At 41.4% G+C, this 23689-nt stretch overlaps 1 protein-coding gene across 1 annotated transcript in view; it reads left to right on the plus strand.

The window, feature by feature from the left end:
* The window catches only part of plekho1b (pleckstrin homology domain containing, family O member 1b), a 26812-nt gene extending 9640 nt beyond the window's left edge, over positions 1 to 17172 (plus strand). Inside the window, exons 4-6 of the mRNA XM_038281178.1 lie at positions 13357 to 13461; positions 15570 to 15668; positions 15910 to 17172. Of these exons, the coding sequence (XP_038137106.1) occupies positions 13357 to 13461; positions 15570 to 15668; positions 15910 to 16593 (888 nt within the window). The 3' untranslated portion in view covers positions 16594 to 17172. The remainder of the gene's footprint in view (positions 1 to 13356; positions 13462 to 15569; positions 15669 to 15909) is intronic.
* Positions 17173 to 23689: the final 6517 nt, after the last annotated feature.

Genomic DNA, 23689 nt, shown 5'->3' on the forward strand with positions numbered 1-23689 from the left:
AATCAAGTTAAGGTGAAATTAATCAAATTAAAACACGGCTGAGAGAGGGAGTCCAGTATGCGGTAGTCATAGGCAGTAGTCTGAGTAGCGGCGGCGGAGACGGTCAACATTGCGGCCACGGAAAGTAATACGTCATGACGCCCAAGCCCTATTATTAATATATTGTTACATGTTTTAAATGCTTGACAGTTAATTACCTGTGACAAAGTGAGCACTGCAGACTCTGGCGTATTCCAGTTTAACACCGTCCAAATCGGACCTGGATATCCGTGTCAGCCATAGGTGACGGCGTTGTTCAGATAGCCGTTTTGTTTTTTCACATTGATTCACGATTACGGCTGGTATGCGATAGAAAGAGCGTTGAGCTCCACCTCCACGGGCCGTGCAACCAACAATCACCTGAAAACCCCCTATTACACATTTAATCTCACATTTAGTCTGGTTTATCAGGCTAATAAACATTCATCTGTCAATCTAATTCTTTCGTTCATATGTCGCAGCTAATATACGCAACGGTTGAAATCAGGATCCTTTCCTTTCCCATTGAGTTGCGTCCCAGTGTTCACGGGGATGGACGTCTGTGTCTTCGGCAGGCGTAGAGCTAACAGAACTGGCAGTGTTGCGAGGCAAGGGCTCAAACATGTACGGCTGGAACCCTTCTACACGTCCATAGAAGCGTAGAAGGTTTGCAGTGAAGACGAACCTCCGTTCAGGCACCATGGACCCGAGGAAGTAAAGATTCCTAAAAAATTAGCCTCGAACGCTACGGTGGAGAATGAAGAAGCCAAGGACAGCAGCAGAACACATCAGTAGATGGTCCTGACCTGAACGGATGGTTAGGAGCACTTTGAGGTTTCCACACTGGAAAAAACGATTTAGGAATAGGTAAAAATAATTTAAATTAAGTGTATTTATCCTTAATTTGAGTAAGTATATGAGATAGTTTCCTAATGGAATATTTATACTCTTAAAATAAGATAATTAGATAATATGCTGATGAAGGTTCTCAGTCATCCAGGTCATAGTCATTCCGTAAAAAAATCAAAAAATATCCACTGGACTTGGTACAAGATTTGAAGACGTTTTTCCACCTCTCCAGGAAGCTTTCTCAATTCAAATGTCTGGATCTGCAGTGAGTTTGAGTCTTATATGGACAACGCCTTGTATCGCTTGGAAACATGCAATGGTAACCGATGAATGGGTCGTTAGTTCCATCGTTAGCCTGTAATATCTGAACCTGTCTATGATTTCTAGGGGTCGGTCGTTAAAGGGGGGGATTGCCATTAAGGGGGGGAATTGTCTCCTGTAATACCTGAAACCTGTCTATGATTGTTAAGGGTTGGTCGTTAAGGAGGTATTGTTCACCGGCTGGAGCGGGTAAGTCCCTCGTTCCTCTGTGATGGGGTGGGGGGTTTGGTGATATCTTGAAGGGATCATGTCTATGATTGAATTGTATGTTTTTGGAAGCTGCTGTTTTTCTCTCTTAAAGCTGCAGTCTGTAACATTGAGGAGAGAGCAGACTTCGACTGAAAATTTGAAGAAAAACAGGTTTCACGCCACTCCCCCACCCTCTCTGCTTCACTCATGCCCCACCTCCAAGCTCCACCCCTCTCACAGCATCTGCGCGGCTACCGCATGCGACCAGAAGGGGGGGGGCGGGATTCAGCATGTGTGAGCTGTGATTGACACTCCATCAGACGCTCCTCTGGCTGTGATTGGTTGTTTTGACTCGTCCCGAATTATTCTTTCCAGAGTGAAATACAGGCAGTAGGCGGTACCAATTGAAGCAGTTTTTTTCACAGGTTACATATCAGATGTACTGCTGTCTGGGCATAGGGACAGTTTTAGCCAATATGACAAAAAAGTGATTTTTAAAAACTTACAGACTTCAGCTTTAACATAGATGGCTTCCTTCACGCCCCTCTCAAACCACCTATTTTCTTTATCCAGAATATGGACATTCTGGTCCTCAAAAGAATGTCCTTTGTCCACAAGGTGTAGGTGTACTGCGGAGTCTTGTCCAGAGGCGGCCTCTCTTCTGTGTTGGGCCATGCGTCTGTGGAGAGGTTGTTTGGTTTCGCCAATGTAAAGGTCAGAGCATTCCTCGCTGCACTGAACAGCATATACCACTCCGCTCATGTTCGGTCTGGGGGTTTTATCTACAATTATCTATAATTAGATAATATACACTTGAAATAAGACGGTGCAGTTGTATTTTCTTATTTTAAATGTAAACTGTCTTGCTCCACTGGCAAAGTGTCTCACTAACCTCCTCTATCCAAAAACAAATGCATTTATTATTAAATAAAAAAATAAAAAAAAGACTCATCTAGATTTAGATTTTTTCCAGTGAAAGATCTGACTTGCGCCACACTGCAAAACAACCTAGAAATAAGTCAACATTTCTTAAAATAAGTGTATTTATCCCTAATTTGAGCAGGTAAATCCAATGATTTGCATACAGAATGAGTATTTCTACTATTAAAATAATAAAACGCTATCGTTTTCTCTTATTTTAAATGTCAAAGTTCTTGTTTAATTTACAGACTTTTACCTCAACTGAAGAACAAATACACTTATTTTAAGAAGAAATGACTAATTTCGATTTGGGTTTTTTCCGGTGTATATAAATAAACTTGCCTTGTTTAGGTGTTTGGCAAAGAAAATGAGCTGAAATATGTTTCTTTCTTTATCTTAGCTGTTAGATCTGCATCAACAGCTTTGAAAACCACAAGTTCTTAAAAACATCTTAAACTGTAGCACACAGTTTCCCAGCTTAAACTTTTCACACATTTAATATTTAGGTGCCGAACTATTTATACGTTCTGCAACTTGTTCATAAGCTCTTCTGGGTGTAATGCAAGGCGAGATGAGAAATCTTCTTAAGTCCGCTGCCCAGGTGGTTCTGCATGGTCCAGGTCATTCATTACAGAGGTGATGCCATAAATGAGGCTGCAGCTCTACTGGTCCAAAGGTCTGAGGCGTATAAGGTGTGCCGTTTCCTTCAAGCCGCTCCGCCGTTTGCTTCCCTGACTTCAGTGTAGATGAACTCCCTCCTGGTTGAAGGTCAGACGTTGGATTCTGGTCCAGAATCTGGTTCTGTTGGTTCTGCTGCTGTACTGCTCCGATCCTTGGTGGTGGTACTGTATAAGCAGAGGTGGTTGCCTTGGAGTCTGACTGGTTTCTCTGCCAGCAGCTCCAGTGTGAGCAGAAAAAAAAAAAAGTCTTCTGACCAAATTTAGAGATATTAAAGGCAGGGCTCGATGCTAAACATCGCCCGATCTCTCGGGGCAAATAGTTGTTAATTTTGGGAGAGAACAAATTTCGCAAAAAAAAAAAAAATGTATCACTCAAAATTACTTTAAAATCACCGACATTCGATGAAAACGACCCAGAAGCGTTGCTGGCGCCATTTTTGTTGTTTTGTACACATTCTGGCGTGATTTGAAAAAGCCGGGTTATTTTCCGCCAGATGGCGTGATTTTTGTCCACCTAGCGGTAATTTTGATTTTACGGAAGAGCCACTGAAAAAAAAAAAAGTTAACCGCTTTTTAAATTTTATTTAGACTTAGACTTCTTTATTTGTCGTTCTGTGCATACAGCTTATGAACATTGCATTGATATGTCAAATGAGATGGAATACATTTCCGGATTGTTACACACGAGTTATACAAAAAGTGCAGCAGTGGTGAAAGTGTAAACAGTGCAGTGGATAAAAACAGTGTGCAAATAGGCATTTGTGAAAAAATGCGTTATTTCCTTCGGTTCAGAATAGAAATGAGATGAACTGAGAAAGCTAAAAGTTAAACGTTCAGCAGCATTTGATGCCCAATAATGTGCAACAGGTGCAGAGTTCGGTTTGTGGATCAAATTTCAGTTTAAAGTCAGAATTCTGAGAAAAAAGTCAGAATTCTGACTTTAATCTCAGAATTGTGGATCTTAATGTAGATAGGCCCCATGAAGGAAGAGATGTGGAGCACTCAGCTTCACTGACAAATATGTGAGCTGTTTGAGGTGGCCAGTGACACATTGGTGGAAAATGATGGAATTAGGCAACTTTTTACGTGCCCGAGGGGTCCCCTCATTAATGGAGGAGCAGAAGGTCATTAAAACAAGAGAGCTAGTCTCTAAAACAGACATGGCTATGGCTTGATGCTAACATGTTTGTTAGCTGTCAGAATTCTGAGATTAAAGTCAAAATTCTGAGATTAAAATCAGAATTCTGACTTTTTTACCATATTAAACTAAAATAAAAAAAAAAACAAAATCAGTTATTTTGTTTTTTTTCAGTGGCCCTAATCCTCTTCCATATGATGTAGTTACCAAAACAACAAACAAGCTAGAAAGCGCCATCATGTGGCAGTCTTCTGTACAGTGATGCAGGTCATACATTAAACATTTTTCATTACATTTTTTTCCTCTTAGACATTGGAGAGGTGCATTTAAATGTTATAGAGGGGTAGTCACCCATGGACTAGACAGACGCACTTACGATCGCTCCCCCATTAGAAATTTATTTTTCCCCACCAAAAACTCGTTAACTGAAAATTGTGTGGCTTATATGTTTGATGAGTGGGAAGAGACTCACAAGAGGCAAAAAGAGGAAAGAAAATATGCCAAAAAGTCAAGAAAAAGGCAGTTCGGCAAAAGCTAACGCTATCAACTCAGAGGACGCCCCGACGCTTGGGACTGACGTGAACTCAAGTGACCTAATGGCAGCGATTAAAGACCTGAAGTCTGAACTGACAAAGGACAACGGTTCCCTACGTCAAGAAATCAACCTTATGGGCCAAGAACTCAACGGCAAACTTGACAACCTGACAAAAGACATTCAAAGCTTGTCTGGCCGGATTAATGAAGTGGAAACTCGTGTGGGGCGCATGGAAGACTGGGCAGCAGAGGTAAATGCCGTGATCTCTGCCTCAGTTAAACAACAGAAGGCCCTCCAAGCCAAAGTGACGGACCTGGAGTCCCGATCTAGAAGAAACAATATCCGGATGTTTGGATTGACAGAGGGAGAAGAGGGAAGCTCGGTTTCCCAGTTCATCACGACCCTACTTAAACGTGAACTGCCACTCCTGAAAGAGGTGGATCTGAAAATCCAACGGGCACATCGCTCCTTGGCGCAGAAACCTCGCCCCGAAGATCCGCCACGGCCAATTATTATTAATTTTCAGGAATTTATGACCAAGGAGCTGATACTGAGGGAGGCTTGGAAAAAGGGGAAAATAATGCACGCCAACCGTCTTCTCTACTTTGATCATGACTACGCGACCGAGATTGTTAAGAAGCGCAAAGAATTCAACGCTGTTAAGAAAGCTTTAAAGGAGAAAGGAGTGCGCTTTCAGACGCCTTTCACAAGCATAAGGATCCACTGGGACACTGGAGTTAAGACCTACAGCAGCGCAGAAGCAGCAAGGAAAGAGCTACAGAAACGAGGTATCTCAGTGGACCCGCCACGGGTGAGGGACAGCGAACATGCGCTGGACGCCGCACTGTCGGAGCTTCTCGGATGGGAGCGGAGATCAGATCGTCAGGAGAGGAGTAACTCTACGGCGCAGAGAGCGAGGGAGAAACTGAAGGGGTTTCAGAGAGATGACGCAGAGGAGAACAGCTGAGGCTCTCTTGTAAATTTACTACATTCTGGTGAGGTAGCTTTTTCCTTGTCGGACTTCGCCTGTTAACTAATTAATCATTTGACCTCATTTTTTGATCAGGGGGAGAGATAGCAATCGTAGCTTGATTAAGTTGGACTTATAGGATGGTGTTATTTCTTTTGTTAAAATTGATTACCATCTCTAGTATTGGGCCCTCTCTAGAGGAGAGACTATACCCTCGACCCTCCAACTGGGTCCACCTGGAAGAGTTAGATCTCTTCCACTCTTGGGAGTCACTGTTCTGTTGTGTTTATTTATGTTATTTCATTGTGTTTGTGAAAGTACATACTTTTCTGGGGGAGACCAATGTTTCATTAGAAGTTTTTATATGCCAAAGCCAGGTAATTTAAAGATCACATCCTTGAATGTAAATGGCCTAAGAAATCCAATTAAGAGAAGCAAGGTGTTGGGAAAATTAAAAAAGAATAAATCAGAGGTTGTAATGCTTCAGGAGACGCATATGTCTAATAAAGAACATAATAAGCTAAGGAGGTTTGGATATTCAAACTCTTTTTACAGCTCCTGTAAAAATAGCAGAAAAAGGGGAGTGGCTATTCTAATGTCAAACACGCTGAATTTTGACCTAATTAAGGAAGAAGGAGATAAGGAAGGCAGATACATTTTAGTTAAGGGAAGACTTGATAACATATTAATCACATTTGCTTGTGTTTATGTACCTCCGGAATGTGAAAAAAATTTTATTATACAGCTCTTTGAAAAAATTGTCGGATTCAGTGAGGGTATAATAGTCTATGCAGGAGACTGGAATACAGTCTTGGACTACTCCTTAGACACAACAAGCAAAAAACAGCATAAACTTCCTATGTCAAAATGCCTCAATGTTTTACTGAGAGAATATAACCTGTTTGATGTCTGGAGGAATCTCCACCCTTCAGAGAAAGACTTTACCCATTTTTCAGCTACACATCAGATTCATTCTAGAATAGATTATTTCCTGATGAGTGCGGGGGACAGACATAGGGTGATAGAATGTACAATAGGAACCTCTGATGTCTCTGACCATAATGCGGTTTATTTAACTATACACTTAGATAGTGCTCGTAAAAACACACTGTGGAGAATGAATATTGGGATTTTGAATAACAAAACAACTATGGATGAAATTAAAGGGGAAATTAGAAATTGTATTAAAGATAATATAAATAGTGAGGTTGACCCAACAATATAATGGGACACAGTTAAAGCCACTATGCGAGGGAACTTGATTTCACGGATGGCATACATAACTAAGGCAAAGAGATTAAAATATGAAAAACTACAGGAAGAACTGAAAAAGTTAGAAAAACAACAACAAACAGCTAATAATATGAGGCTAACAGAACAATTGAAGGATGTCAGAAAACAAATAGATGCAACACTGTCAGATGAATTAGAAAGGAAACTTAGATATGCTAAACAAACCACTTATGAATCAGGTCCGAAAGCAACAAAGATTCTAGCAAGACGCCTGAAAATACAACAAACTAAAAATTGTATATCGAAGATTAGGGACCCACTGAGTAAAGATTTGACTTTTAAACCTGAAGAAATAGAAAACTGCTTCAAAAAATACTATATGACACTATACTCTAATCCAGACCCTGTAGATGAAGTGATGATCAAAAAATATTTATTATCCTTGGATCTTCCCTCCATTGGACAGGTCCAAAATGAGTCTTTGACCACTCCGATTACAAAGGAAGAACTGGATAAAGCCATTAGTAATTTGAAAAATAATAAGTGCCCAGGGAGCGATGGCTTTCCAAATGAGTGGTACAGGGTCTTCAAGGAGGACCTTACGCCCACTCTACTTGAATCTCTGAATTGGACTCTCAAATACGCCAAAGTACCCCCGTCATGGAAAGAAGCAGTGATATCAGTGATACCAAAAGAAGACAAAGATAAAACACTATGCGAATCTTATCGCCCCATCTCCATACTAAATGTAGATTACAAGATATTCACATCAATAATCTCTAAAAGGTTGGAGCATATCCTCCCTGAGCTAATAAATGAAGACCAAACTGGATTCATAAAGGGCAGGCAAACCCAAGATAATATCAGACGCACACTGCATGTCATAGATCAAATACACAAAAAAAAGCTCAGTGCAGTGTTGCTTAGCCTTGATGCAGAGAAGGCGTTTGATAGAGTTAGCTGGCCTTTTCTTTATAAAGTGCTGGAGACATTTGGCTTCAATGATCAAATTATTAGCTGTATTAAAGCTCTTTATGGGGATCCTACAGCCAGGTTGCGGATTAATGGCTCATTGTCTGGTAGCTTTAACCTTAAAAGAGGTACAAGACAAGGCTGTTGTCTTAGTCCTTCCCTCTTTGCATTATTCATTGAGCCATTGGCTCAGGATATTAGACAAAATGATCATTTGGAGGGGATCAACATAGCAACAGAGGAACATAGAATAAGCCTGTTTGCTGACGATATTATCACTTACTTAAAGAACCCAAACATAATAATCCCTAAACTTTTTTCCATTATGGAAAATTTTGGTGAGATGTCAGGATATAAACTCAATATTAAAAAGACACAGGTACTATGTCTGAATTATACACCTAGCAGTAATATGAGGAGTAATTAAAAACTTAAATGGGACACAAAATCAATAAAATACTTAGGTGTGAATATCACCCAACATCTAAAAGACCTATATGAGTCAAACTATGGTATTCTAAGTGATCAAATTCAGAAAGATGTAACACGTTGGTCAATGTTGGCCTTAGATTTTAGCACAAGAATAGAGGTGATAAAAATGAATTTGCTGCCTAGATTATTATATGTCTTCCTCTCCCTCCCCATAAGGATCCCAGAAACCCAATTTTCTACATGGAATAAGGTCTTATCTAGATTTATCTGGGCGGGTATTAAACCTAGGGTAAGACTCAGAACACTCCAGTTAGAAAAGGAAAAAGGAGGACTTGCTTTACCTGACCTTAAAAAATACTACTGGGCGGCCCAACTGAGATACGTTGTTTATTGGTGTTCTCCAACATATAGCGCAAAGTGGAAGCAAATCGAATTCAATCTTGGTAAAATACCACCCCCTGCAAAATTGGGGTGTAAAATTTTAACAGATAGTAAAGAGGAGGGAACTATTCTGGGCGAAACTTTGAAAACATGGTATGAGGTCGTTAAGAAAAACAAAATTGAAGGTGATAGTAAATTATTAATATGGCCATCTCAAATGCCCAGTTTTGGCCCCAGTGGGTCAGATGATACATTTATCAGGTGGATGGAGAGGGGAATTACGGCAATATGTACACTCACTGAAGGGAAAATATTTAAATCATTTGAAAAAAGTTAAAGAAGAATTCAATCTTGAAAACAGAGACCTATATCGCTACCTACAATTGCGTCACTTTTACGACAAAGAGGTTAACAGGGACCTATCAGAAGGAATTAGTGAGGTGATTATACAGGTGCTGGTCATAAAATTAGAATATCATGAAAAAGTAGATTGATTTCAGTAATTCCATTTAAAAAGTGAAACTTGTATATTATATTCATACATTACATACAAACTCATATATTTCAGATGTTTATTTTGTTTAATTTTGATGATTACAAATGACAACAAATGAAAATCTCAAATTCATCATATCAGAAAATTAGAATATTGTGAAAAGGTTCAAAATTGATGGCCCCTGGTGCCACACTCTAATCAGCTAATTAACTCAAACCACCTGCAAAAGCCTTTAAATGGTCTTTCAGTCTAGTTCTATAGGCTACACAATCATGGGGAAGACTGCTGACTTGACAGTTGTCCAAAAGACGACCATCGACACCTTGCACAAGGAGGGCAAGACACAAAAGGTCATCGCTAAAGAGGCTGGCTGTTCACAGAGCTCAGTGTCCAAGCACATTAATAGAGAGGCGAAGGGAAGGAAAAGATGTGGTCGAAAAAAGTGTACAAGCAAGAGAGATAACCGCACCCTGGAGAGGATTGTGAAACAAAACCCATTCAAAAATGTGGGGGAGATTCACAAAGAGTGGACTGCAGCTGGAGTGAGTGCTTCAAGAACCACCACACACAGACGTATGAAAGACATGGGTTTCTGCTGTCGCATTCCTTGTGTCAAGCCACTCTTGAACCACAGACAGCGTCAGAAGCGTCTTGCCTGGGCTAAAGAGAAACAGGACTGGACTGCTGGTGAGTGGTCCAAAGTCATGTTCTCTGATGAAAGTAAATTTTGCATTTCCTTTGGATATCAAGGTCCCAGAGTCTGGAGGAAAAGAAGAGAGGCACTTCATCCACGTTGCTTGAAGTCCAGTGTAAAGTTTCCACAGTCAGTGATGGTTTGGGGTGCCATGTCATCTGCTGGTGTTGGTCCATTGTGTTTTCTGAGGTCCAGGGTCAACGCAGCCACATACCAGGAAGTTTTAGAGCACTTCATGCTTCCTGCAGCTGACCAACTTTTTGGAGATGCAGATTTCATTTTCCAACAGGACTTGGCACCTGCACACAGTGCCAAAGCTACCAGTACCTGGTTGAAGGACCATGGTATCCCTGTTCTTAATTGGCCAGCAAACTCTCCTGACCTTAACCCCATAGAAAATCTATGGGGTATTGTGAAGAAGAAGATGCAATACACCAGACCCAACAATTCAGAAGAGCTAAAAGCCACTATTAGAGCAACCTGGGCTATCATAACACCTGAGCAGTGCCACAGACTGATCGACTCCATGCCACGCCGCATTGCTGCAGTAATACAGGCCAAAGGAGGCCCAACTAAATACTGAGTGCTGTACATGCTCATACTTTTCATGTTCATACTTTTCAGTTGGCCAACATTTCTATAAATCCTTTGTTTTTATTGGTCTTCAGTAATATTCTAATTTTCTGATATGATGAATTTGAGATTTTCATTTGTTGTCATTTGTAATCATCAAAATTAAACCAAATAAACATCTGAAATATATGAGTTTGTATGTTATATATGAATATAATATACAAGTTTCACTCTTTAAATGGAATTACTGAAATCAATCTACTTTTTCATGATATTCTAATTTTATGACCAGCACCTGTAATCTTGACACGTGCATATGGTGGAACTCCCTCAAAAATTGTATCAAAGTTGTATAATAGTCTCCAAAAATGCGATGGCAGAAATTCATTCTATGTTAAAGAAAAGTGGGAACAAGAATTCAACATTACATTAACTGGGAGTGACTGGTCCTCCATGTGTAAAACACAACAATCTTCAACCAGCTCAAGAAGATGGCGAGAATTTGGATGGAAAAATCTAATTCGTTTTTTTATCACCCCATATATAAAATCAAAACAACTTAGGCAACAACAGAAATGCTGGAGAGGGTGTGGACATGTAGATCCCAATCACTCCCATATCTTTTGGTCATGCATTGAACTGCAGCTATTCTGGAACAGTGTCATTCAGACAGTAGAGGAAATTTTATGCTTATCTATACCCCGAAATCCGAGCTTTGTATACCTAGGACTTATGCCATATGAAGTCATTGGAAAAAAAGACATTTACCTCTGCAAAATATTACTGATTGCTGCCAAAAAGGCATTGACAAGGAATTGGTTGAAACGTGACCCACCTGGGCATGGACAATGGCTGAATATTGTAGATGAACTATACACCATGGAAAATTTGACTTTTCGTCTGAGCCTTAAAGAAGGTGACTTTGAGAAAAAATGGCAGAAGTGGTCAATGTTCAAGGCCAAAACCAAACCATAAGAGGAAAAAAAAAAAAAAAAAAAAAAAACTTTGGTAAATATGGCAACGGATGCTCCCCCCAGCTTGTTTTTTGTTTTTTTCTTCTTGTTTTTTCTTTTGTTTTTGTATTATGAAAAAGACTAAATAAAGAGTTGAAAAAAAAAAAAAAAACAGATCTGGTAGACTCAGCCTTATTCTGCTGCAGTCTAAACCTCTGACTCTATTTACCTTCAATGATTAAAGAAGATAGATCCCTAAATATATAAACACTCACTGCTTACACTTTAACTTGGCTTTTAGAAAATATTTCTTTATATTGGTTTTTATTTACTCATTACTGTTATTTTACCTGATTTAATTGTTATCTTGTGCTGTGTATTTTCCTTTATTCTAAAATATTGATAGTTTTATTACTTAATTGTTCAATATTTTCTTTTTTTATTGTTAAATAACATTGTTTATTTTATTAACTTTAACTGTATTAAAGTATTTCCCATTTTCATATCATCCATAAACAGTTATTAATTATCAAAAAAAAAAAAAAAAAAAATGTTATAGAGCTAAACATGTTAGATTGGTGACCTGTTACGTTCTTATTATTGTCTTGTTGCTGCATTTATTTTTTCAGGGAAAACTAATCCTGAGTCCGTTAAAAGTCAGGGAATTCTGAAATGATGTCAGACTGTGGAAACCCTGAATAAAATAACTATTTATAATGATTCTCTAGAAAAGTCACATTATATTAATAGTATTATCTTGTATAAACATACCGTGACTCTAAAATAAAAGTTATTCATTTATGACATTGACTTCTGTCTTGTGATTTATCTGAAGTTTTTAACCTGTCAAGTTTTTATTTTTATTTTTAACATCATAGTTTATATTTTTCCAAGCACACAACAGTTTAAATTATCTGACGCATGCAGATACACACCAGGAACCTGGAAACTTAAAAAATACTGAATTACAAAAAACATTTAAAAAACAAACATGTTTCATTGATATATATAGAAAAATGAATATTAGGAACTATATTTATCAAACATTATACTGGGAAAGTAAAAATAGTTTCTGGGCAAATGAAATGTGAAAGTCACTTGCCCAAAGGGCAACTGGTAAAAATTCTTAACGTCAACCCCTGAAAGGGATATTTAAAATGAACCGAAGATGTTAGCTACTTTAATGTGCTTCTAAAATAAGCGATGATGATGATGATGATGATGATGATGATGATGATGATGAAAACACTTAAACTAAAACTACTAAGAGCGAACAGACAGGTGAAAATAATAAGTAATAAAACCAGCAGTAAGAAAGAAAGGCCAGCCTAAAGGTCGTCTTCCCTGAATCTAACAAACTTTAAATGTTTTAAAGTCGCAGCAGATCTCATAGAAACATGGAGACTATTCCAGGACCTCGGACCTGAAATCAGTCTCTCCTGGTCACAGCCCGAGTTCACGGACATCAGGAGATCTTGGAGTTCTACCCTGGATTTGTGGCTGGAGCCGATGGTAAATAATTCGTAAGGAAAAGTGCAGCCGACAGTGAGGATACAGCCTCAGGGTGGCTGATTCAGCAACCTGGGGGTCCAGTAGTTCAGTCTACAGGCAACGAAACCATGGAAACCTCAAGGACGTTATAAGGAAGAGAATCTTTGACTTTACTAATTAGCCTCAGATAATAAAAGCTAGACTGAACTACAGAGAGCAAACAGCTCAGGCTTTTCCTGTCCATTTGGGGTAGGCTGCCTTAAAGACCAGTCAAGGTCAAAGGTCAAAGTCTTACAGTGGCTTAGAAAGGCCAAACGGCCGAGATCAAGTCAATCCGGACTAAATGGTTTGTTTAAAAAGAGAACCTTGAGACAACATTAGAATATTCCAGAAAAGGTTCCACAGCGGATCAGAAACCAAAAGTTAAACTAAGGGTTCCACAGCTGTAAGCCGACCTGACGAAGCTCCGCCCCCTCCCACAGACTTAGCTGCTTCTGTTGTGCGTTTCAGGTTCCCAATCTGGTGTTCTTGGCCCTGAGTCCAGAGGAGAAGGAGTCCTGGATCAACATCCTGAATGTAGCCATCACCAGAGCCAAGAACCGGATCCTGGATGAGGTACACGCCCCGATTTGACCCACAGGTTAGAATCGGACCTTCAACCAGGGGCACACAAAGACCCGTCTTTTTGGGTCTCAGTGGTATTTTCAGGTTTCTCTGCTCCAATCAGAACCGTTTTTACAGCTTCAGAGACATTCAGGAAAATCGGTGAAATATCAGACTAAAAAATTTTCTTTTGGATTTAAACTGATCTCAGTGGACAAACTTTTCATTTAATCAGCTCTGTTTGGATCTACAGAACCTCCTTTTTCATTCTCAGGTTCTGCAGAAACCTTTTGCTCAGAAGCTTGTTGGGTTCTGAGGTCGTTTTGATCCGTTTTCATCAGCGCCTGACTTCCTGTCGTCTTCATGCCTGTTCTGTCTCTGCCAGAAAGCGGGTCTGAGTCACTAAGACCAACAGGCTCACGCTCTGACCCTCGATCCAGTTCTTCTGTGGCCCAGACGGCGTCCTATCAGAACCCATCTGGTTTCCCAAAGAGCCCGTCAGTCCCTGTTGGACCCTGTGGATCTGAGCCGTTACCCCTCAGTCATGAGCCGTTTCTCATTATGTGTATTTGTGCGTTCAGCCTCAGCTATAGTGCTGATCCAATTCACAAGAAGACAGAATGGACAGAATATTCGGATGTTGTTCTCGCCCCTCCCTCTTTACCCAGCATGCATCAGAGCAGACTTGTCCGTTCTCCAGACTGACAGCTGTCCCAGCATGCACTGCGGCAGCAGCTTAACCCCACACTGCTCCCCGGGCGCCGCACAGTGTCGGCCCACTGCTCCCCAAGGGGATGGATTACATGTAGAGAGTGAATTTCGTTGCTTTGTACTTCTGACAGTGTAATGACAATAAAGTTTAATTCTATTCTATAAAGGTGAAATGCAGCTCCAGACCAACTGAGGGTTTGATGATGTCATCAGTACGCTTCTGTTCCAGTTGACCCAGATTTATTCTGCGTGCTCCCGTTCTCCCCGAGTCCACACTTTCTTGTGTTCTTTCCAAGTATGTTCTTCTCAAGAACATACTTGGCGAGGACACGAGTCCGTACTCGCGTTCTTGTCAACTGAGAAACGGCCATGTTCTTCTGAGGTTCAAAGATTGTGACCGTTTCTCAGTTCACTAGAACACGATTACGGACTCGTGTCCTCACCAAGTGTTCTTGAGAAGAATGCAGGAAAGTGTGGACTTAAATACGGGTCAATTGGAACAGAAGCGTACTGATGACATCATCACACGCTCAGCTTGTTTGGAGCTGCATTTCACCTCCTGTTATTAATAGTCTAGATATTAATAAATTCGTACCGTAAAAATTCAAAAAATATCCACTGGACTTGGTTTTCAAGATTTGAAGACGTTTCGCCACCTCTCCGGAAGCTTTCTCAATTCAAATGTGAAAGACAGAAAGCTTCCTGGAGAGGTGGCGAAACGTCTTCAAATCTTGAAAACCAAGTCCAGTGGATATTTTTTGAATTTTTACGGAATGACTATGACCTGGATGACTGAGAACCTTCATCAGCATAATAAATTCGTACTTTTTTCATTTATTCGGGGAATAATAATAATAAACGCAGTCAGATAAACAAAAATCAAACAAAAAAACGGTTAGCTGCGGTTAGCCTCGGTGGTCCGCTGGTTGCCGCGGTCCTCTCAACTGCGGATTTTTTTTTTTTTATTACAGTAATTGGGCCATGTAGCGACACTTAAAAGTATAATATTCTCGCCTTAAATTATTTTAAAACGTACTTTTATTGAACAACAGAAAAGAGAACCTTTAACTTAATACTCTGAGCTCTGATAGTACTAACCTGTAAGCTGCTGCTGCCGCAGTGCATGCTGGGACAGCTGTCAATCTCAAGAACGGACAAGTCGGCTCAGATGCATGCTGGGTAAAGAAGGAGGGGCGAACATCATCCGGGGACTTTGTCCGTTCTCTGTCTTCTTGTTCTTGTGAATTGGATCAGCACTAGAACCAGAGCGTTTGTCTCGGACATGTTTGGTACCAGATTCTGTAAAATTCGGAGGTTCTGATGAAGCTTAAAAGTTCTGGTTGGGAATGGGGTTTAAAACAGATTGAGTCTAATGAGCTCTGCTCTTCCTCTTCCTCCTCTTCCTCCAGGTTCTGGTGGAGGACTCACAGCTGTCCCATCTGACCAGAGACCGAGCCAAGATTCCTCAGAACCGCCGCCTTCCCTCCAGAGGCCACCTACTGGCCGTGGTCAGTATGACGGGAGACCAACAGCTTTTTAATTTAGGTCCAAATCTGTCTAGAACAGATGAGCTAAAACATTAGGACCACATGACCCAAACTGGCTTCTACTGCTGCAGGTTCTGGATCAGAACCCTGTTTCCTGGTTCCTCAGTGATCATTAGTGCTTGAGTCACCTGTGCGGGGTGTTCAGGGGCATCAGTTTTTTAGGAACCAGATGCCAATGACCCGTTTTCTCTCTGCCCCTCAGGCCTCCACCTCCTCCTCAGACGGGATGCTGACCCTGGACCTGATCCAAGAGGAGGACACGGCGTCTCAGAATGGACTCAACACCCAAGACCTGGACAAACCGGCCTCCCAGCTCAGCCCCGACTGTCCCAGGTCCCAGACAGACAGCGCTCTGTCGGCCGGAACAACCGAGTCTTCCACCAAGTCTCACAGTCTTCCCCGCGAGACGGTGGTGTGGCAGAAAACGGGTCAGAGCCGAACTCCTCAGCCGGACAAACGGCCCAGCGTGGCCGAGAAAAACCGCTGCTCCTCCATGGACGAGATCCTGAACCACTCCGAGACCAAAGGTGCCAAGAACAAAACCCCTGTGACATCACATTCTCCCACCGCCACGGCAACCGGAACCACGGCGCCCATCAGCCAGCTGCAGGAGCTCATCAGCAAGAAGCTGGAGAAGACGGAGAGGCTGCTGACGGAGGTCAGGAGTGACGCGGAGCCTGGGAAGGCGAAGGGGGGGAAACCGTCAGGGGATGGGTCCCGCGCCGAGGCGGAGAGACTCCTGAAGGAGGCCGCTGAGGCCTGGAACCAGGCCCGGGAGGTTCTGGAGGAAGTCAAAGAGCTGAAGGCATTGTACCAGCAGCTGCAACCCGGATCCTCCCCCTCCAACAGCACCAAACAGAACCCTAACCGCAAGAGCCTGATGTAGGCTGGGAGAGGACTTAGTGAGCTGAACCGGGGCGGCCAGGAAACCCGAACCGCTTACTGGACTTCAGACCAAGGGACCTAAAACTGGAAAAACCACTTTGCTTATTTCAGGTCAGCTGGGTCCAAAAAAAACGTCTGAAAAAGCAACAGAACCTGATCAGATGAGCCTAATGGTTCTGTTTTCATAGAATAAGCTGCTCCGGTTCTGTTGGACCTACTGTCCAGCTGACCTCTCTGGGTACCTGCTGTCTGTCAGGTGACTCCTCAGGTTTCAGCGGGTCGGGTCAAATGTGGACCTGAGGTTCTGAGGTGATCCGGGTTCGGGCGACCAAACTGTTCTGATGCTTCTGTAGGAGCGAAAATTATTTAAATGCTGCTTTTATTATTATTTTTTGCTTCGGTCCAGTTGCTGAACTCATCCAAACCCAAACTGATTCAGAACCGACAGACAGCTGCTGGGAGCTCCGGAATATTCCGAAGAAAAACCAGCAGATTTATTTCTTCATTTTACTACGGAAGAAAAAATCATGAAAGTAAATATCTTAACATTGTGGTTCTGGATGTGGTTCTGAACCATTAAGACACGGTCCTGGGGATCCTTTCGGATCACGTGCAGGAGGTTGGTTGTCCCTGCTGGAGCATCTGGGAAAAAGTCCTGGTTCCGCTCTTCTGGGTTGGACCTGATACTCCATAGTGGGGAATAACTGGGAAAGAGCGGTGGAATTTTGGCCCATAGGGCTTTCCGTAGAACAGAATAGAACTTAATTGATCTGTTATTTTTTGTGCTTAAAGGTTCTGCTCAGAACAGGAAGTTCTTTCAGAACCAGACCCTGATGCTTCCCGCTGGTCTGACTGAATGTGCCAACCGACCCAAGAGTTTGGACCTAAAACCCGGTTTTATCCTGTAGGAATCATTTGGATCTCCGTGTAGCAGTTCTTCACTGGATTTACTGCTTTCAGAGCCGGGGCGGTACCAGCAGATTCTGGAGGCTGTGGATTCCTTTAGAACCCTGATGTCCTCTAGAACGTTCCTCAGGGGTTGGAACTCGGCTCCGCCCCGTTTACAGTAAAACAGGACAAAAAGTCCAGTTCAGTTTATTTGGTTCCATCAGATTCAAACCCAGTTGAAAACAAACCAGCAGCCTTTGTTCTGTTTGGACCAGCTGGTCCCGTATTTATCGGTACAACGTCGGACTGAGCTTCACAGATTCTCCTTCAGAGCTGGTAACTCAGGGGGACCTTAAACCGGACCCAACGGGTCAGAACCGACCAAACAATGGAACCATGTGGAACTGAAGCTGGATCTGTCAATGTTCTGAAGGAAACCAGTGAGCTACTGGTTCTGATTCACTTCAGATCTGAGCTTAACTGGACTCACTGGTTCTGTAAAAGGTTCTGATACAAAACAGTTAGGAGCAAATTTATTTTAATTTTTAAATAGTTTTATTTACTTGAACTGATCCAACTGGGTCAGAATGGGACCAGACTGGAAATGAATTGAGACTGGAATCCGACTGGGTCATACTGGAACTAGAGCAGAACTGCACCAGACTGGTCCTGTTCACACTGAATCAGAGTGGAACAAGACTAGAACGGGTCAGAGTTAGAGCAGGACCAAGCTGGTTCCAACTGGATCTGGGTTCAGACCGGAACCAGACAGAACTCAGCCTGCAGTCGGACTCCGTCTGGGTCGTGTTGGTCGAGAACGCTGGAATCTTCTTTTAAATGTCTTTTCCGTCTTTGAAACAGTGTTTCTGTAGCAGCAGGAAACTGTTGCTGCTGTAGCCTTAAACTTTTGCAGGGGATTGTGGGAGACGTAGTTCAGCAGAGACATGAGGCGAGTCCTTTGGAGAAGCTGTGTCATGAGCTGCTCATGTGCTAAAATAAAATCTGCAAACTGAACCTGAATGTGTGGAGTCTCACTGCACCGCAAACGAGAAACTTCTTAACACCCGTCTGGGTGTTTGTGTGTGTTTGTGGTCTAAATGTGGGGGAAGTATTTTTTAAAATATAAATATGGAGACATTAAATTCTGTTCTTTGAGTTGGTTTGGTATATGTTGGTAATAGTTTAAGGTAAGGGTCTGGGTTAGGCCATAGAAAATGAAAGGTCCCCATATGTCATGAAAACAAAGCTCTGTGTTGGGGGGGGGGTTATCTTTAATTGTTCTAAATTTAATCCCGATCAAGTTTTTCTTGCAGTTATTTTTAGATTGAAGTAGAACATTTCTGTTTTGTTTTTTTAGTTTCTTTGACACGTCTGTTTAATGTTAACATATAAGCTAAATATTGTGATTACCATGGCAACAGTCTTATTTAGTGGTCATCAGAGTATGAGGTGATGAAATACGATATGATTTACTTTCCTATTTAATGATGACCTGCTCTCAGATACATAAGAACTCAAAGTTCGTAGAAATACGGTTCCGACTGAATATAAACCAGTTTAGGCTGGGTCTAATCTGGATTGATCTATTATAAACTGGATCCCAGGTTTAAGAGGTTTAAAGACAGCAAAATAACCCAAACTGATATAAACTGGAATCTGGTTAAATTAAAATTTAATTTCTAGCTAAATTTTAATTTGGTATATGTCAAACTGGTGTGAAGCCACTGGTTTGTACGAATCTCCAATCTGATATATTTACGATGGATCAAAACTAGATTAGACTTTTTAATTAAAAATCAAACCTAAAACGGCTTTTCAAGTGATCAACTGTCACATTTGGATCAAGTTGTGCTTTGAATAGAATGAAACTGATGTCTAAACTGGATCAAAGCGTGTTTACACATTGCTTTTGTTAAGCCGGTTTAAGTGTGTGCTCTGGATTAAAACCGGTCTGCGTGTTACTCAAGTATGACATTTTTAGTATTCAAACTGGATGCAAATTTCTTTACGTCTGTTTCTACGGCAACCATGATGGGCTCAGGTGAGTGGAGGGAACAGGTGCAGCTGATTTGTTTGTTGGATGAGGAGATCAGGAAACAAAGCAACTGCTTATAAACACGTCAGGGGACAACAGCTGCTGAAACTGGGACATCTGCCCCCCCCCCCAGGCTGAATAGTACTGAGAGCAGAATAAATGGTTCCCTCCAGCGGGACATCCTGGTTCTGAAGCAGGAAATCCGTCCCAGAGCATCATTCTACCACCACTATGTTTGGTTGGTAGGATTCTAAAAAGGTTTTAATCCAGATTCTAACAGGATGACGCCTCCAGTAAGGATCCACTTTGCTCTTATCAGTTCCCAAATGAATCCTGATGCCCTTTAAGATGTTTTTTGGCAATTGTGAGACGGGCCTTGACCTCTGACCCCTCCCATGGAACCTAGTTCTGCCTCTTCCTTACAATCTTGACCTCTGACCTTAGCTGAGACGGAACCAGATTAGATGCAGCATTTTTTTCAAAGAGAGATGCTTCCAACGTCACTGCAGAGTTCCAGCAGCTATGATGTCGCTACAAGCTGGCACTGTTTTTGCTTCAGGGGGCGGGGCTAAACTGAAATAATTTTTTTTTTTTCGTTCAGGAGTGGGAAATACGCTTTACCAGTTCCATCCAGTTTTTTTTCCTCATTTTCCTTAGACTTTGACAACTATTGTCATTTTTTTTTTTACACACAAAGTATATACAAAATTAAATTTCCTTTTAAAGTGCAGCAGTGATCAAATGTAAACAGTGTGGAAGAAAAGACATGCTACAAAATAACACACCGATAAGGAAGTTCAGAGCCTTAAATATAAATTGTGAAATGTTGTGGCTTGATGTTATCACTGTGATGCAGTCTGACACGTTTTAGAGTTTTCTCGACAGTTCAGCTGTCTGATCACTTTAAGTTTTAATACTTTCTACATAACCTGGCAGCAGCCAGACTGATCTGTGTAGAGCTGAGTTAAGTTCTACAATTTGTTGAGAGACTGAAAACTGAGATATTGTGTTACTTTTGTTACTTTCCACATGCACTAAAGGGTAAAGGTGATAAAAAATGTGATGAAGTCATTGCAGGATCACAGATCAGTGTCTGGTCTGCCTTATAAGGAGAACAGGAAGCTTAATCTTATGTGGGATGGCGTGTGCATGTGTGTGTGGTCTTGTTTTACCAACAATGTGGGTGCTGTATTTTCTAAAATATCCAACATGTGGAAATTACAGGTACACATGGGGACATGCAACTGGTTCCCATACGGTTTCAGTACTATCCAGTGAGTTGGGGTTAGGTATATATTGGTAATAGTTAGGGTCTGGGTAAGGCCATTAAAAATGAATGCAGGTCAATAAAATGTCCCCATATGTCATGAAAACACAGCTGTGTGTGTGTGCCTGTCTAGCCCTCAGAGTGAGGACCATTTTTCCAATTTCACGATCAGACTGAGGATCATTTGTTGAAAAGTGAGGACATTTTGCTGGTCCATGCATGCTAGTTTGCTAATGGTTAGGTTTAAGGCTAAGGAGTTAATTGGGTTAGGGTGAGGTATGCATTGGGAATGGTTAGTTTTAGGGTTAGGGCATAGAAAGGGTTAAAAAAAATCAATGGGAGATAACACATGGTCCTCACTATGTATAGCAGAACAGGTATGTGTGTGTGTGGGGTGGTGCGTTTTTATAATGAAATAAAATGCTGTTAGGTTTAGGATTAAGGTGTGAATAGATCTTAGATCAGGATTAGGCTTAGGTATTAACCCGTAATGGTTAGACTGTAGAAATGGGTTAGAATTACCGGTAATTGAAGTCAATTCAAAGTCCCCACGGGGATAGAGAAACGTGCTTTGTGTGTGAGTGAGCACTCCTGTCGTGATATGAGGAAGCTACGTCATCAACTACCTGAACAGCTAATCTTAATCGGAACTGTTCCAGGTTCTGAGCTGGAATTAATTCAGAGATTACCTGAATTATTCCCTACATCTCTACAGGACTCGTTCAGAGCGGCCCTGAACCACCTGTGACCCAGGAGACGTCGTCATGGTTACGAGGTGAAGGAAACAAAGCGGCGTTAACGATGCAGCAGCTCTGCCCTCTGCAGGCCAAACCAAGCAACTGCAGCTGCGGGGAAAGTTTGAAATCTGAACAGAATGTGGAAAATAAACCTGCTGAAAGCCAAACCGATGGAAGAAAATTCAACAACTTTCACATTATGACAGATAACTGACATTTCCTCATAAAAAGTAAAAAAAATTCAAAGAATATAAAAAAAAAAAAAGCATCAACTGATGAATTTAGCGTTTAGCTAAGCGTTGATTGAACACATTCACTCATATTTCCAGCTAAAAACAAAATGATGTTTAACTACAACAAAAAGGAATTCCGTAATGATTTTAACAAGTAATCAGCCTGGATAACCTCCACAGAGATTAAAATGTTTAGAGATATAAAATCATTCCTTACAAATGGAAAAACACATAGGTTGTTTATAGTGTTTGTGTTACTATTAGGGTCAAAAGATATTTTAGAAATATTTTCGTCCACTGACTTTAGGTTATGAGTCCGTTCTGGTTCTCTTTTGCTGTTCAGAAGATATAAGATTTGGAAAACTCTGAAGATTGCTGCTCTAAATAATCTTAGCTAAAGAAGAACATATTTAATGTCACCAACATGGTGATCAGTTCAATCTCTAACGTTCTGCTCTCTCTGCTTTTTCTCATAGTAGCTTCATCTGGTCTGTTCCTGTTTGGCTGTGACTCCATCCTGGAGAGAAATATCAGCTGTGCTGCTGCCATCAACACCTTTGTTTCTAGATGTTGGAGCTTGGCCTGTTTTCCAGTGTAGTCCTGTTTCTCTGACTGTGACTAACTGAATGTGCTCTCTTCGTCCTTTGACATGGGAGCTGGCTCGGAGCTCGTCTGCCTGGCTGTGTGTTTCCTGGACGGGGCCGCATGTGGAGCTGGTTGACAGTTGCCTTTTGTATCTATGCTTCTTTTTCTATGTCTGCTTCTGTCTCCTTGAACCCCAGTGGGCCTCAGCAGATGGCCGCTCACACTGAGCCTGGTTCTGCTGGAGGTTTCTTCCTGTTCAAAGGGAGTTTTTCCTCTCCACTGTCGCTTCAAGCATGCTTAGTGTGAGGGATTGCTGAAGAGTCAATGAGTCGATGCAATCAGCTGGTTTTCCTTAGATAGAAAACTTTGAATCAATCTGACTGGATGATCTGGTGAACTGGAAAGTGACCTGAGATGATGTGATGTGAATTGGTCCTATAGAAATAAACTGAATTGAATGGATTTTAACATATCGAAGTAGACTAACCATATTTTCAGGGCATTTAAAAAAATAGAGCTAGCACAAACTAGTTTTCAAACATTTTACATCAACATAAATTATTTTCTCACACAAAAGGTATTTTTTTTTACATCACTGTGAACATTACTGACATTCAGTCGACTAAAAAGACATTTAAGATCTCAAAGATGCTTCATGCTAGCTGTCAAAACTTCATTAAAAAAATTATAAAATGATAATTTTTCACATAGGTTTTTTTTGGTTAAAGCAAAAGATTGACATAAACCTTCAGATGATCCTGAGACAGGTTGTCCTCTGATGTCATGGTCATCTTCAGCAGGTTAGCAAAGCACAGCCTGCTTCAGCAAGTTCAAGGCCGTTTCTCAATTCACAAGAAACATGTCCTCGCCAAGCGTGTTCCCACGGCTCTATACCAGAGTATAATGATGGAAAACTGAGTGGAAGGAAAAAAGAAACGGCAGGACACAACACGAGGCCTGTCCCACGCAGTGGGATTACCCCCAGTCTATCCAGTTTAACCAGTTCACAATGATGACAGTGGTACCATAAAGCTGGTTATCAACACACCAAGTCCATCCAGCTTTGACTGATCAGGAATCTGTGAACGCGCCTTTATAAAGGGGCGGGTTGAAGGGAGCAGACCAATCACAGAAGGGAGAGCGCCACATTTCTCCTGTCAGGAACAAAAACTCAACAGAAATATGAAGAGGAAAATAATAAAGTCAAACATGGTGGTGGCATGAAAGAGACGCCAAACGAAGTGAAAAAGGATAACTGACTGAGTTAATGAGCAGGTTACACATCAGTGACAGTTAACACAGCCTGCATCCCAATCACTGTAGTGCAGATAAAAACAGAAACATCATTTATC

Source organism: Cyprinodon tularosa, unplaced genomic scaffold (genome assembly GCF_016077235.1).
Source record: "Cyprinodon tularosa strain WSP-4 unplaced genomic scaffold, ASM1607723v1 ctg168, whole genome shotgun sequence".
Lineage (NCBI taxonomy): Eukaryota > Metazoa > Chordata > Actinopteri > Cyprinodontiformes > Cyprinodontidae > Cyprinodon > Cyprinodon tularosa.